Source organism: Dryobates pubescens, chromosome 14 (genome assembly GCF_014839835.1).
Source record: "Dryobates pubescens isolate bDryPub1 chromosome 14, bDryPub1.pri, whole genome shotgun sequence".
NCBI classification, from domain to species: Eukaryota; Metazoa; Chordata; class Aves; order Piciformes; family Picidae; genus Dryobates; species Dryobates pubescens.
Genome location: NC_071625.1, coordinates 21089650 through 21105400, shown reverse-complemented (window position 1 = coordinate 21105400; position 15751 = coordinate 21089650). Strand labels below are relative to the sequence as shown.

The 15751-nt window shown below is 38.8% G+C and overlaps 1 protein-coding gene across 2 annotated transcripts in view; it reads right to left on the bottom strand.

Annotated features, from left to right (window-relative positions):
• Positions 1–15751, bottom strand: part of ADCY8 (adenylate cyclase 8) — a 110813-nt gene that overhangs the window by 63448 nt on the left and 31614 nt on the right. For both annotated transcript variants that reach the window (XM_054167521.1, XM_054167522.1), the window contains exons 3-4: positions 5334–5464; positions 2367–2478 (exon numbers count right to left, since the gene is read on the bottom strand). In XM_054167521.1, the coding sequence (XP_054023496.1) occupies positions 2367–2478; positions 5334–5464 (243 nt within the window). The remainder of the gene's footprint in view (positions 1–2366; positions 2479–5333; positions 5465–15751) is intronic.

Genomic DNA, 15751 nt, shown 5'->3' with positions numbered 1-15751 from the left:
AAAGAAGAATCTGTTCTACCAAGAATGCTAGGCACAGCTGAAATGTAAAGCGAGGCAATAAATCATATTGTGTACATATCCTTCCTAAAATACTCCCGTGACATAGATACATTTAATTTGGTTTAAAATATGTGTCTTCAGTTAGAGCAGCTATTTTTGTCAAGCCATATAGAAGGAGATATTGCTCCTATAAGTTTTCTAAAACACAGGAATGAGGTAACTTCTTTCACCTTGTTTTGTTTAACATGCAGATAAGAGCTGATGAGCTTTTTTATTGTTTGCAAAACAAAAACTGCCAGTGCCCCGGCAATGGGTTCTGGCATCACTCTGTACACAAAAAAAACCCCACACCACATTGCTGTTTAAGATAAAAATAGCTGACTCAAAAGAGCTTTGAATAATTATAGAAGTCTTTCTTTTCTTGACTTTAATTTGAAAGCTAAGAGATGACACAAAGCGCATCACTGATGCCTTTGCAATGCATGCACAAATGTCACTTACCCCTAAACCAGAAATGTATAAAAATCAGTAAGGAATATAGCTATGTACATCAGAACAAGTCACTAGGGTCTTCATTTAGAATAGAATAGAATAGAATAGAATAGAATAGAATAGAATAGAATAGAATAGAATAGAATAGAATAGACCAGGTTGGAAGAGACCTTCGAGATCATCGCGTTCAACCTATCATCCAGCACCACCTAATCAACTAAACCATGCAACCAAGCACCCTAACAAGTCTCCTCCTAAACACCTCCAATGATGGTGACTCCACCACCTCCCTGGGCAGCACATTCCAATGGGCAAACACTCTCTCTGTGTAGAATTTCTTCCTAACCTCCAGCCTAAACCTCCCCTGGTGCAGCTTGAGACTGTGTCCTCTTGTTCTGGTGCTGGTTGCCTGGGAGAAGATTTATTGTAAATAGCAGAGAGTATGGCAAATAGTTTTCAGAATGTGATTCCTATTTTCCCACAATAGATGCTTATGTGTCATTGAATACATTTTAAGTTAACCTCCATTAAATGTGCTCCATTTCCTATACTAGCAGCCTTATTAGTCAGATCAGATATTGAACCTAAAATGAAATTTGACCAAAGAAACATTAAAAAAGGTCAAGTTCATTATAATTGAGCATGTTTACTGCCTGTATTTTTGTGCTTCTCTTTATTTTTTTCTAATCAGCTCCAGTTAAGTTCTAATTAAGTAGCAACTATTTTTCCTAATGTAGTGCATTTCTCTACTGTATTTAAGTTATTTCATTACTGAGCTAAATAGAATCCAACCTGAAGATTGTAAAACCTACTAATAAGTCACCATTGCAATGACTTTTAATTGAATAGGTCTTTTAACCTTCATCAGTACTTAGAAGAAAAGTAAAAATAAAGCTGTGGTCCTTTAAAGAAGATTCATTTCCTAGCAAGGACTAGAACAATAAGACTTCCTTAGAAACTGAGCTAGGTGATCTGCTTTCATATCATTCTTGGTCTAGCACTACAGAAGCATGAGGTTCTGATCACTATCCAAGCTTCTGCTTGACATCAGAACACATAACTTTAACAAAAAAGTGCCTCCTAACCTCAGTCACAGAATCACAGAATGGTAAGGGTTGGAAGTGAGCTCTGGGAATCATTACTCCCTTGCTAACCTAGGTTCACCTTGATCAGGTTGCACAGGAACATATTCAGGAATGTTTTCTTTCCAGAGAAAGAGATCCAAAATCTCTCTGGATTTTGGTGGAACTTCCCATGTTCTAGTTTGTGCCTGTTGCCTCTTGTCCTGTCAGCGCTTTAAAAATTTTCTGGGCTCACCCTCTTGACACCCACCCGTTAGATATTGAAATTCATTGATAAGACAACCTCTCAGTCTTCCCTTCTCCAGGCTAAAAACCTCCAGGTCTCTCATCCTCCTGCATAGGAGAGATGCTTCAGTCCTCCAATCATCTTTGTTCAGTAGTTCCCTGTCTCTTTTAAGCTGGAGAACTGAGAACAATATTCCACACGTAGCCTCAGCTGGCAGAGTAGAAGGGGAAGGAGAACCACCCTTGACATGCTGATCACACTCTTCTGAATGCACCTCCAGATATCATTTGCCTTCCTGGCTACAAGAACATGTTGCTGGCTCATGGTTACCTTCTCCACCAGGTCCTTCTCCAAGCTGCTCCTTTCCAATAGGTCAGCCCCTAACCTGTACTGGTGCTTGGGGGTTTTCCTCCCAAACTACAGGACTCTGCACATGGTCCTGTGGAGTCCTGCACTACAATAAATCCCATTGAGGAAAATATAGATTCATATCATTCAAAGTCATTAGAGGGTACTTCCCAAAGGTCCCAAAGAAAGAGATGAGTTCTGTTTGCAAATGAACTCACATGTGCTAGTCGATCAAATCTGGCAAAGAGTTCATTCAGCATTCGGACCAACTCTTGGGCTGACAGAGTTGTGGACAGGTTGGTGAATCCTTTAACATCTGCAAAAAGAATACTAAAAAAAAAGAAAATATATTAATATTGCAGTCTATTTCCTTTGATAAGGAAGGGTCATTTTAAAGCCATCCTACCTTTGCTGTAGGCTTTTAGAGATTCTGCAGTACTTCATATAAATATCAAAGTGACTAAAGAATATTAAAAAGTATGTGAAAGACTTTGGCCCAAAATGTGTGTTATGCAGTTTGGAGGTTTCAAATTATTCAGGAAGAAATAATGAAGCCTTAATATGAACAGTTATTCCCATTTTTCAGGGAGAAAAGTGCACCCATAATATGGAAGGCTATATAAACAGATAGCCTTGGCACCCTGCCATCTGTTAGCATCTGACACTGTTGAGGGTGGGTTCATATATAGCTGTTTTGGGTTTTTTTACAGTGAGTTTTACTTCAGTGATTTCAATTTTTAGTGGGATTTTCAGGCTTTAATTATTTATGTGCCACCCAAGACTCAAATTCTAAGATAACAGATTCATGACAGTCTTATACATAGCAGGGTCAGGCCATCTTTACTGCATCAAATTTTAGAGACTTGACAAAATTCCCTCTGTTTTAGACGTACAGGACCCATCATTTAAGGTATGAATCTTTATTTGGATGATTCCTTGTTTTTTCCATTGACTTCAAAGGGAACCCAGTATGATCACCCTTTGAATTTGGCTGCATCAAATTGTGTTCCTGAAGTTATGCTAGGATCTTAGTCAACAAACTAGTTGCAAACAGAGCTCTAACCTATATTTCATCAGCCAGTGAATTTTATAGCCCTACAGCTTTGGTTATTCACTCTGTACAAACTGAGCACATGTGAAGACATAAGAATGTGCATATGCAAAGTTTGTGGTGTGCAAGTTATCACCCAGACCAAAGTATGCAACAGGTCAGTACTTAACATCTATTTACCTTTAAAAGTAGTAATGTTAAAGAAGGGGTATCATGCTGACCTAGACTGTGATTAACTCAAATAAACCTTGCTTCCACTTCAACATCAACTAATTTGTGTTACAATCTGAGCTGGTGAAAATACTTCAGTTGTGTTGAACAAGATTGCAATTTGAGAGCGTCTGAGATTCACTAATGTAGCCAATAATAAATATAGCAATGATCAGGTGGACAATAAAACATGACTACTTATAATTCAGCTAATTTGAAATGTACAGCCTGCTAAGACTTTGGGTAAGGATTAATAAAGAGGGTCATAAACTAGGTATGGTTTTTACCACTGAGAATAAAACAAAATTAAAAGGTAAAATGTCAAACTACCCAAAGAGGAATGAATATCAATAATAGCCTAAATTGATAAAAATAAGCTTTTCAAACAACTAATTTCTACATTTTTCATTATGAAAACAACAAAATAATTCTAACTGGATACTCATTTTGGAAATTCTTACAGTGTAGCTGGTGTTCAGTGCTCAGCTGTTAGGAAAAAATATGGTGAAATCCAGTTTTGGAAAGATCTAGTCACTGGGAGCATGCAAAGGAACCAACCAGCTTCTGTATTCTGAAGCAGATAGAATCTTCATTTTAAATCTCTTTCAAGAATGAATTATGGTTTGAATTCACCCCTCACTAAAACTCTTTTCCGTTTCAACAGAAGGGCTCTGGTCTCACTATATTGATTCTTCTTCATCAACACTTACTTAGAAAATAGAAAATAGTAAAGCAAGGCATTTTAATTTAGTGCAATTCAAACCTTTTGGAAGAGTCTTTGGTATTTTCCAGCAGATCTAGTAAAATAATATATCTGAGTTGCTGCAAGGCCACAGAAGAAACATATAATACATTTACTCTTTCACAGACATAGTCTCAAACTGTGCCAGGGGAAGTTTAGGTTCAAGGTGAGGAGAAAGTTCTTCACTGAGAGAGTCATTAATCATTGGAATGTGCTGCCCAGGGAGGTGGTGGAGTTACCACCCCTAGAGGTGTTCAAGATGGGATTGGATGTGGCACTTGGTGCCATGGTTTAGTAGTCATGAGGTCTTGGGTGACAGGTTGGGACTTGATGATCTTTGAGGTCTTTTCCAACCTTATTGATTCTATGATTCTATGATTCTATGTTATGTTGTCCAGACAGTGTTATATTTGAGTTTCATCAAAAGGCAAAGTACATGTTTTCCTATCAGACCATCCAAAGATGCTTCTTTTTACACTTTCTTCAGTAATGGACACAGTTTGGTTGGGACAAACTTATGGGAAATGTTATTGGCCTGGCTAAATATTCCAATAGTCAGGAATCACAATAAAATCAAAGATTCTGTACCATCATGGAGTAGAAGCTGATAGTTCTGCTGCAAATATACAATTAGTAATTATTACACTGAGTAGCAGCTCATAGGATAACTATCACCTTTCCACTATGTAATTTCAAGAGGGAGAAACTTTTGAGAGGGGAATAAAAAAGGAAAATTGAATGAAGAAAACTATAATAAATATGACTGAATTAAAATGGCTACAAAACAGAGGAGCCACACAGCATGTCTGCATCTTTGAGAACATCTTACAAGTCTCTAGCTCATTCCTCAGCATGTGGAGAAGTTTGTAGCAGAATAAGTGTCCCCATGCAGGTAGGGCTCCCCTTTCTGCACGAGCTAACCACTTAATCAAAATGTAAAAGAAACAAAACTGCAGCTGGTCAAGACCCACTGTTCGGTTCAAATGAGTCTTACAATGGCAAAGGCATTCAGGCATCCTGATGAGTAGAAAGAAGGCACTAAAGTGCTTCTCTGATCAGGGATTAAATAACACCACATTCATTTTCTAATGTATGAATGAATGAAGAAACGGAAGGGAAACTCTCAAACAAGACACTTAGCAGCTGAGACCTTAAACCTTAAAGAAAAGCTCCTCCACGCACCTAACGTTCTCATAACGATGAATGTAGATCTTATGAAACTGGTGTTGCAAATGTTCATCTTCTACATTGGTCATATCATTTATCATTTCCAGGACTACAAACCGTGGTAAGACAGACAGCACCAACCGCTCCTAAAACAAAGAGAAAAGGAAAGTGTCATTATCAGTCTGAAGCAGTACTTCACAGTAAACTGATTGAACTGTGCCCCAGTTAAAGAGCTGGATAACTGGCAATGGAAGATGTGACTCTCCTCCTAAAATTGTAGCTTAGACCATTTGTGATAACTCACATTATCAACCTGAGTCCAGAATATGGACACTTCTCTCACCTCCCTTTGCTAGATATTCTTCCATCTAATGTTCTAAGACAACTTGATGATTATTTAAAGATCCATTCCACTCATTTCTTCCAATATAAGGTTTTCATGAAACATCACTTACTAATGTATCAAGTACATTAGTATCAAAGGTAAGACTTTTGGCTCTGAATTTTCAGGTTCTCCTATAACCATAATAGTATCTTGGCATTTAGTTCGGCATTTCTTAGCATTCTAGCTGCAGCTGCTTACCATTGTGTCTGTTTTAGCACCCTCCAGTGAGTTGGTATTTAAAGATGAAGATTGGGCCATTTTTCGCAAGTACCAAGATATGTATCACCCGGGAGTCCTGGCTTCATTTCATCTCTGTACTGCCAGTTTTCTTGTGAAAGAATAAACATGTTATATACACTTCCTGTTTTCTGCCAGAGGCTGATGTTGAGGTTGTGAGGCAACTTGACATAAAGAGGCTATTACAAAGACTAATATTATCCAAGCTGTGGGGTACGTCCCTTCCTGAGGAAAAAAGAGTTCTTTATAGAAAATAAGACAGGGCAAAGAGGGATGGTAGGTGGAATAAGAAAGAAAGGCAAAGCAATCATGAAAATTCTGGGTTTGATGCCATCATAAAAAATGAAGGAACCTATCCCCAGCATATTGTTTCTAAATAACAACTGTTACAATTGAAGATCATGAAGAATTCCTACCCTGAGTAGACTTAGTCAGCTTTTAGCAAACAATCCTTAGCTACAGTGAAAACACATTGTGGATAAACACCTTAATCTGTCTAGATGGCAGCACCAGATGAGGTCAACTAAGGCAAAATGCACTTCTAATAGGTTCTTCTAGAATGCAGGCATGTAGTACTCCACTCTGAGATGGAAGCTTTCTCCTGGGCTCCTGCCTGCATAAGATGATAGCAGGAAAGAACCAAGGGAGCTCTACTAATCTTTCATCCATATGTCATAGAATCATAGAATCATAGAATCAACAAGGTTGGAAGAGACCTCAAAGATCATCAAGTCCAACCTGTCACCACTGACCTCATGACTACTAGACCATGGCACCAAGTGCCACATCCAGTCCCCTCTTGAACACCTCCAGGGATGGGGACTCCACCACCTCCCGGGGCAGCACATTCCAACGGCTAACAACTCTCTCTCTGTGAAGAACTTTCTCCTCACCTCCAGCCTAAACATTCCCTGGCACAGCTTGAGACTGTGTCCTCTTGTTCAGGTGCTGGTTGCCTGGGAGAAGAGACCAACCCCCTCCTGTCTACAACCACCCTTCAGGTAGTTGTAAACAGCAATAAGGTCTCCCCTGAACCTCCCCTTCTTGAGGCTAAACAATCCCAGCTCCCTCAGCCTCTCCTCATAGGGCTTTTGCTTGAGGCCTCTCCCCAGCCTCGTTGACCTTCTCTGGACATATTCAAGAGTCTCAATGTCCTTCTTAGATTGAGGGGCCCAGAACTGGACACATTGCTCAAGGTGTGGCCTAACCAGTGCTGAGTACAGGGGCACAATCAGGAGAGAGAGAAAAAAAATTATGCATGGTAGGGATAGTTGATACAAAGCAGGTAGTGAGCTAGGAAGAAATAATCTCATCTTTTAATCTGCTAAAAACCCCAGCTCATACCTTTTATTTCCCTGTAAAGCACGGTACTAATTTTAGTACATCTGCATCGTCTAGACTTTGTTCAACCTTCCCACCTATTCCCCTTGAGAATTCTGTTATTTCTCATTCTTTTGCTGTTTTATAAACACTAAGCCAGGTGCTTATGATAGTAAGAAGAAAACCCAAACCTTCCTGTAAACTCAGGTTTTCACAAGATTGTCTATCCCTAAGGTAGATCCACTCTCAAGCAAATGTCCCATGGTATCCCTGAGACAGCATGTTTGAGAACAGCTGTTGATTGATATTCCAAGAAAGGTGTGTCCTTCAGCCTCCTATAAACGAAGGTGCTTAGGCTATATATTCTCTTATTCCTTCACTATTAAGATAGATTGCTTAATATGGCCATATAATAGATCCATCCTTCAAATAAATCAGATCAGTTTTTCAAGGAGCCATTGCATTAAAGTGGTCCATGGCTTTGTGTGAAGATCCTTCCACAACAGCACAATATCTTTTTGCTGTAAAAAAGAAACGTTATTCCCTGCCTCATCCTTTAGGAAGACAAATAGGAATACAAATCCAAAAAGAAAAAAAAAATTAGAAGAAAGAGAGAAAACATAAAATCTTGGTTATCATTGAACTGCTTATGAGATCTGTGACAAGAGAACATAAAATCTGGTCATTTCTTCACAGACATATGGCTAAAATGGACAATGCACTTTTTCCACAACAGGAAGAGCTTGCACTCCTTGTTTGCATTCACTTAATGTATCAAGCAATGGCTCTAGAGCATTTATTTGAAATAAAACATGGTTCACTTGGCATGTGTTCACTTAGGCAAGAAAAATGCGCTCAGCACATTTGATATCTTCACCTTCATGCTGCTCATTAAAGTAAGTTAAACCTTCTTGGTTGCACGTAACATCTGGCAATGACCCATAAAAACACAGGTTAATTAGTATGCCTCTCCTGTGGTCTTCCTCTGCTAATACTCTGGCATGTGAGGAGTTTTTTCAGCACCACAATTGAAAGTGCATATACAGCACATACATTACATATGCCTTGCTATGCTGGAACACTATAAGAAAAGCAACGTACCAGCATGTATGTTTGTGAATGTGTGTGTGCCTGCAAATATTTTTACAAGGGACTCCAGCCACTAGACAACTCTCTGTTACTGAAATATTCAAAGGACAGAAATTCTTTCCCCTAGGGGAATCAGCTGTCCTTTGCTCTTCCAAGCTGCTCTTGTACCATGCCAGAATGACAGGGTGGTGAAGTATGATGAACCAGGCCTTTTCCAGAAATCAGGCACTGAGAGATGGACTTTTGTGTAGATCATCTTCATCCAGCCTTTTCCTACAGATGATGTGAATGTTCTAGATACTGTGGCACAGGAAGACAGAGCAAATGTGTGGAGGTCACGTGCAAAAAAACAGTACCAGATCACAGAGCAGAAAATTACAACATTTTTATAGTCTTCTGTACCTGATTTAAAGAGTTCTCATATTTCTAGTCAGTGTATCCTAGGAGGCATACTCAAAGAGAGAGGGAAAGTATTGAGAAAAAAAATTATTCTTTCTTTCAGAGAAAGGTTTAATAAAGGAGTATCATGAACTCTATGGTGAAGGAAGCAACTTTGTTGAAAACTCTCTAGTTGAGCAATTGCCTAAGTGGAGACAATTCAAAGGTGAGCAGCAGTAATAGTAAGTGGTTTGAAAAGGAACAGATATAGCTAGAAGAAAGAAGATAGCTACAAAAGGAAACATCCTTTTAAGCTGGTGACCAATTCTCCACATGAATCAGCCCTAGTCTTTAGGTTGGAGCAGTCAGAGTTTGGAGTAAATAAAGAAGAAAAAAATCTTTAACTGAAAGAATAACAAAACCAAACCAAATCAAACCAACCAAAAGATCAGTAGAAATCACTAAAAGTAACAAACTGATGGTAGAATTCAGTGCCACCTGTACTACCTTGGGATTTTCCTTTCTTGATATCTTTATAAGATTTGGCTTTGGTAAGGGATGGAAAGCTGCTCCAGAATGGAAGTTCAATTAAGATTTTCTTCTTCTTCCTACACACTTATCTTCAGATGGGTAAACCTGCACATATCTTGTGGGATGAAGTCTTTTGACGGGGGAACAACTTGCTTATGGGTGTTCCCAAGATAGTTCTATGAAACTGGAGAGGCCATATCCCAGAAATGTTTAACTTGGCAGAGATTCTAGAAAAAGTGCTCCACACATTTCACCTTGATTCCAAGAATCATTTTACCTGAGCCACCAATCTTGGCTTTAACAACATCCGCAATTAAAATCATAGAGGCTTCATTGTCTTAAGCATTGAACATAATAGCATGAGAAAAGAGCAGCCCAGAATGATGTTTTGATGCCTTTCCAGAGCTGTTGTCATGTTTAAGGGAAGTACACAAAATTAGTATTGTTTTCTGTTGAAAAACTGATGATGTTCAGAATAGATGTAATTATTGTAGAAGACACTCTAGAAAATGGGAATTAGTACCTCTCATTATAAGGAACAACTCTAAAAAGAAACTCCTTCACAATGCACAGTCTATTTGCTTCTGTTCTTTTTTTTGTGCATTATAGAGACAATAGCAAGTAACTAAAAAATATGGAAAAACTGCAATATTTAATATGTTCAGACTCAGGGGATTATAAGGTTGCCTGTTAACTTTTACTGCTTACTAGTGTGATATGAGCTGTACCAAATTAATTTTATTTGAGTGCAAGCAATTACCAGTCTTGCTCCTCCCATCCCTGGCTGCATGTTCCATTAAGGCATCTGCTGTTCTCAGAAAGAAATAAGGCCAGATCACACAAGAGGTTTTGGAGTGTCTGTTTGGCTGAAACATAGCTAGTCTTATCCAAACTTGTATCCCAGTGCTTTTGAGAGTCATGACTTTTTATAATGGTGACTAATTGGTTGTTAACTTAGAAGTGTTACAAAGTTTGTGGTAATGCAAGAAAGAAAAAGCTTTTTGCTTTCACTTCTTGTAGGAAGGACACTTAAACAATTGTATTCTCAATCCTATTGCCCTGAACAGCATGACATAATATATGTAACTCATGCCAAAGGGAAGAACTGCAAGATATTGATGGTCTTTTGCTTTGGTTGGATGACTAAAGTACCTGAAGCCACATTACAAAATCTTGGCAGGGCTTGATAATTAAGAGTCTACTGCCAGGTGTCAAAGGAGGTGCCTTTCTCACCAGCCAGCTGGCCTTGTAAGAATACCACAATCTTAATGCCTGCTTGCCCTGTGCTCCCTGACTTCTAGAATGCTGATTCCAAGTCTGCCAGTTTGCATTTTCATGCCTTTCCAGTATCACTTTGGCTCATAAACACTTAGCTCATCCTGCTAGCGTGCTGGGAAGTGGTGGAACAACCCTCCCAGCTGATTTTTTTTGGCATGGTATCTGTTACTACTACTGAGTGTACCTTTTAAGTGAAAAATTCTATTCCTCCATAAAATACAGAAATATTTATAAAATTATTTTTTAAAGTAATATGATTAATCTTGAAGCTAGGAGCAGCCAATGCTTACAACTGTATGGCACAGGCATAATGAATCAGCTCACTGTAAGGCCACACGAGCATCACCAGCTTGCATGGGAGTGGGTAGGAGTACGTGTCTGGGAATAAGAGCTGCAGGGAGCAAGCCTGTGTTCCCTGACAGCAGTGGTTAGCTGTTAGATCTCCTACAGTACATCATGAAACAATCTCCTGATACTGCCTTGTCATTTGGGCTGCCTTTTAGCTTAGGCAATAGGAACTACAGGTTAACAAAGACATGCAGGGAAAAGCAGAAGCTACAAACCAGTTTGTGTTACCACTCTATCTTGTTGACATGAACATTTATGCTCACAAGTTATACTGTCCAGACCCATGGTAATCCATTAGACACATCTAATAGATGGAAAGGTTTATTCCAAATTATATATTTATTATTATTATTCACTGTACAATTGTAGAGAAGAAAAAAAATCCTAAAGAAAAACATTTACATAGAAATAAGAAAAAAAAAACCAAAACAACATTTTTACTGTCTTCTAATACATTGGCTTCCATAAATTTCAGTTAGTTTGGACAGGATGGACAGAGCCATACCTTAGCAACAGGAGAAAGACAGACACACCTACTGGAGACTGATTTCATAATGGCATAATCTTAAAATGTTCCTTATTTTACTGGAATAGAAAATGAGGGCAAAACAGCTCCTATAATTCAATTTTGCTCTAAAATATCAGAATGGACCCATCTGACTCTAATGTCTGTGGTGCTATGCCCTGGCAGACTCTCACTTATCTAGGACTGCTTAGACTCATCTGTTCTTGAATCTTCAAGTAATTGCTCTGAACTGTTTCTACTTTCCACTCATTTATTTCTTTCTTTTTCCATTTTGTTAACTATTGCCATTTCAGGAATTACTAGGCAACTTCTGCAAAACAGATTTCTCAGCAGTACTAGTTATTGCAGCTAATGAACATGGAAAACATCACAAAGCAAGCTCATATGCCATTTTCAGCTTTATATGGCTTAATCACTGCAGAACAGCAAGATGGAAAAGAGCTAGGAAGTCACGTAATCCAGTCAAAACAAGGAATATACCTTGTCAAAGACTTAAAAGACTCCAATACCAAAGACATATATACCTTCTTCCAGGAAGTTTCTATAGGGGGAAAGTTGTCAGTTCTTGAAAAATCAAACCCTTTTTAATTGGCTTATAGGTAGGTACTTAAATATTGATAGAGTGAAAGACCTTATGTCTATTCACGAACACCAATCCAAAAGTCTTATCTTATTTTGAATTATCTCAGCAATGGCAACAGTGACTTGACTCTGGCTAGCTTAGAATTGGTACTGTTCAGGGTCAGAGAATTGAAAAGCATTATCTGAACCACAGGGTTCTATAACTCTATTAATTGTGAAGCTTGTAAGGATTCCTCCTACATTTCAAAGAACTGGGGAAAGTTAGTATAAATTTTCCTTAGTACCCTAGAAGTTCTTATCCTGGACAAGAAAGATGACCTTAAAATGAGTAAGTATATTCAGAGCTCAGGAAAGGTACTAGTCTGATTAATTTGGAGCCTGAAGTTCTTTCTCTAAGCAGAGATGACTGTACTGCAGACCAGCTGGCATAAGTGTCTCATCACTGCAGGGGGCTGAAACTATTTCATTCCCCTTACTCAATTCACCTTTGTCCACTTCCCTGAGACAATCATCAAGGGTTGCTAGTCAGTGGTAGCTGTGATAATGGCTTTTTTTTTTTTATTAGACACCTTTCCGGTTAGCAAAGATCTGAGAACATGGGAGGTACAGGCCACCAAAACCTGATCAACAAGCTTCCAGTCCCATTCACTATTGACCAACACAGAATTTGAACAGTCTAGTTTAGAAATGAAAATAAAAAAACACACAGATTTTTAGAAAACAGCTTTATTACTAGTGAATCCAAAAGCCAACTACTAGGGGGAGGAGAAGGAGAGCTTTCCTTTTCACCAGTTTCTTCTACGGGAAGCCCAAATGCCTGAAGTTCTTATACTCTTTGAGAGAATTCTTCCCCTTTATAAACTGGACCTTGGGGTCTGATTCCCATCTTGCTAGCACTGGCTGGAATTATTCTGTTTAAACCCATGTGCCTATTCCAGATTTGCAAGGAATGGGGGAGAAAGCAGAAGATAATTTTGATCTTGATTTTACCTTAGATTGATCTTGATTTTACCTCAGATTTGAAAGCAAAATGTGGGTGTTATGCTCTGAAGAAACAAACATCAATAGCAAATGTGAAGGAAGTACATTTAATATCTGACATACTAAATGTTGTGTTTTCTAATGGAAGTGGGTTGATCAGATAGAATCATAGAATTGTTAGGATTGGAAGGGACCTCAAGGATCATCTAGTTTCAAACCCCCTGCCATGGGCAGGGACACCTCACACTAGATCAGGTTGCCCAGAGCCACATCCAGCCTGGCCTTAAAAACCTCCAGGGCTGGAGCTTCCACCACCTTCCTGAGCAACCTGTGCCAGTGTCTCACCACCCTCATGGTGAAGAACTTCTTTCTAACATCCAATCTGAATCCTATCATTACCTGACACCCTAAAAAGTCCCTCACCAGCTTTCTTGTAGTCCCTCTTAAGACACTGGAAGTCCACAATAAGGTCTCCTTGGAGCCATCTCTTCTCCAGACTGAATAGTCTCAACCTCTCAGTCTGTCCTCATAGGAGAGGTGCTCAAGCCATCTGATAATCCCCATGGCCTTCTCTGGACACACTCCAGCACGTCCCCCAGTAATAGGGGCTCCAGAACTGGACACAGTACTCCAGGTGGGGTCTCACCAGACCGGAGTAGAGGGGAAGAATCACCTCCCTCAACCTGCTGGCTATGCTTCTCTTGATGCAGCTCAAGATGTGATTGGCTTTCTGGGCTGCAGGTGCACACTGGTGGCTCATGTTAAGCTTCTCATCCACCAGCACCCCCAAGTCCTTTTCTTCAGGGCTGCTCTCAAGCCAGACAAGGAGGAAATGTCTGCAAACTGACTTAGAAAACAGGTCACCTATTGAATCATATGATGGATATATATAGATTGGGAAGAACCATATCAAGTTTGAATATTTCTTCTCTCATTGGATCAACCAACTTTGAGTTTGACATTCTAAGTACCAAAGGAGCAACAAGGAGAATAAACTTCTATTGCTTTTTTAGAGAAAGGCATGAAGATGAAAGAAAGTCTGTCTGGATAATCAGAAAACCTATCTGAACATTTCACATTCAACAGACTTTTTCCTGTAGAGAAAAAAAATCCAACTAAAATTCAATATGTAATCAAGATTACACCAAATTTATACATGTGGAGTTATTGTTTGCTCTTTAGAAATAATGCCTCAGTTATTCAGTTACTGTGACCATAACTTGCATTTCTGAGGCATTTAAAACTACTTTTACAATGAAAAGGGAAGGTCATGTGGTCTCTAAAAGTCAGTTTACTCTTTTTTTATAAAAACAATTCTGAACTTGATCCTCATACTAATTTAGAGGGGATTTTCATATTCTTAGCACCAATAGAAAAGAAAAGAAATAAGGAAAAAAAACAACTTTATACTGTTTAACCCTCTTAAAGTGTCCTTTCCAATCCCAGTGCAATCTGCTCTTGCTTCACTGGTTGCAAAGTACTCGTGGTTGATTAAAATCTTGATCTGTAAGAGCTTGATAAAACCTATACAACATGTAAGCTTCTTTAAAACAAAAAAAATAATCCACAAACAGAGTTCATCAATCTGCAGAGAGCTTCTTAAAGCTGTGGGAAATAGAGATTGTTGCAGAGGAAAGTGTGAAAATAATCCTCTGGAAGTAGAGGTAGAAGGGCAACAAATGGTCAAATACAACTGTTTTCTAATGGAAAAAAAGATTAAGGCAGGATTATATACTTTTTTCCCCCCCACAGCTATCAGGCAGGAGAGACTATGCCAGCAGCGGAGTGTTCTGAACACTAAAGGGTGTCATCTTCTTCTACAGCCTTCATACCTTCTTCTCACCTGGACACATTGCTCTTTAGGGTGATTGAGCTCAAATCCTTTTCAAAAATCAGATGAAATAATATGCAAGCTGGTTTTACTTTAAAGATAAGATTTAATTACATCTGTGCAATAGCCTATGAGAAAAAGAATAGCTGGAAAAAGGATGTCCAGTAAGCCAGCAACAGGACTTGCAGGGAGGAAACATCTGCTAGAGTGTTCTCATAGAAGATTCTGCTCTTTAGACTGTTTAGGGAAAAAAAAACATCAGGTGTTCTAAATCTACCCAAAATAATGCAAATAAAATGTTTCAGAGATGCTTTATGTTTTTTGGTGTTTGCTTTGTATAAAGCTTTGAAAATACAGAAACCAGAAATTAAGTCACCTAAAAGCTTTGAAAGACTGGCCAAGGTCCTTAAAATCTTTTCCTTCGCACAGATCTGCACTCCTGCCTCTCCCTTTCTGTCCAGTAAGGGAATGATTTGCAATTAACATAAAAGTTGTACTTGGACCTAAGGATATTTTCTGTGGATAATGAACCGATGGAGCTAATTCAGATTTACAGAGACATGGAACAAAGACATTTCTACAGAGCAAAAAGTCTTTGACTGTCACAGCAATACCAAAACAGAGTGAGAAGCCCTTAAACCCTGAAAATAATGACATGTCCAAATTTCAGCTCAGAGCAGCACAAAACCCAACAAAACAGTTTTTCCCCCTGAGTAGGATTTTTCTTGCTTCACCTTCTATTCTCATCGCACTTTACAAAAAAGTGTGATGGCAAAAGAAGGAATCAAACGACCCTCGCTGAAAAAAAATCAGCTCATCCATATGATATTTACCAGGAAATTCAGAATCATCTCTTGCTTTTCACAGAATCACACAGAATCACCAAGGTTGGAAGAGACCTCAAAGATCAAGTCCAACCAGTCACCACAGACCTCATGACTAAAACA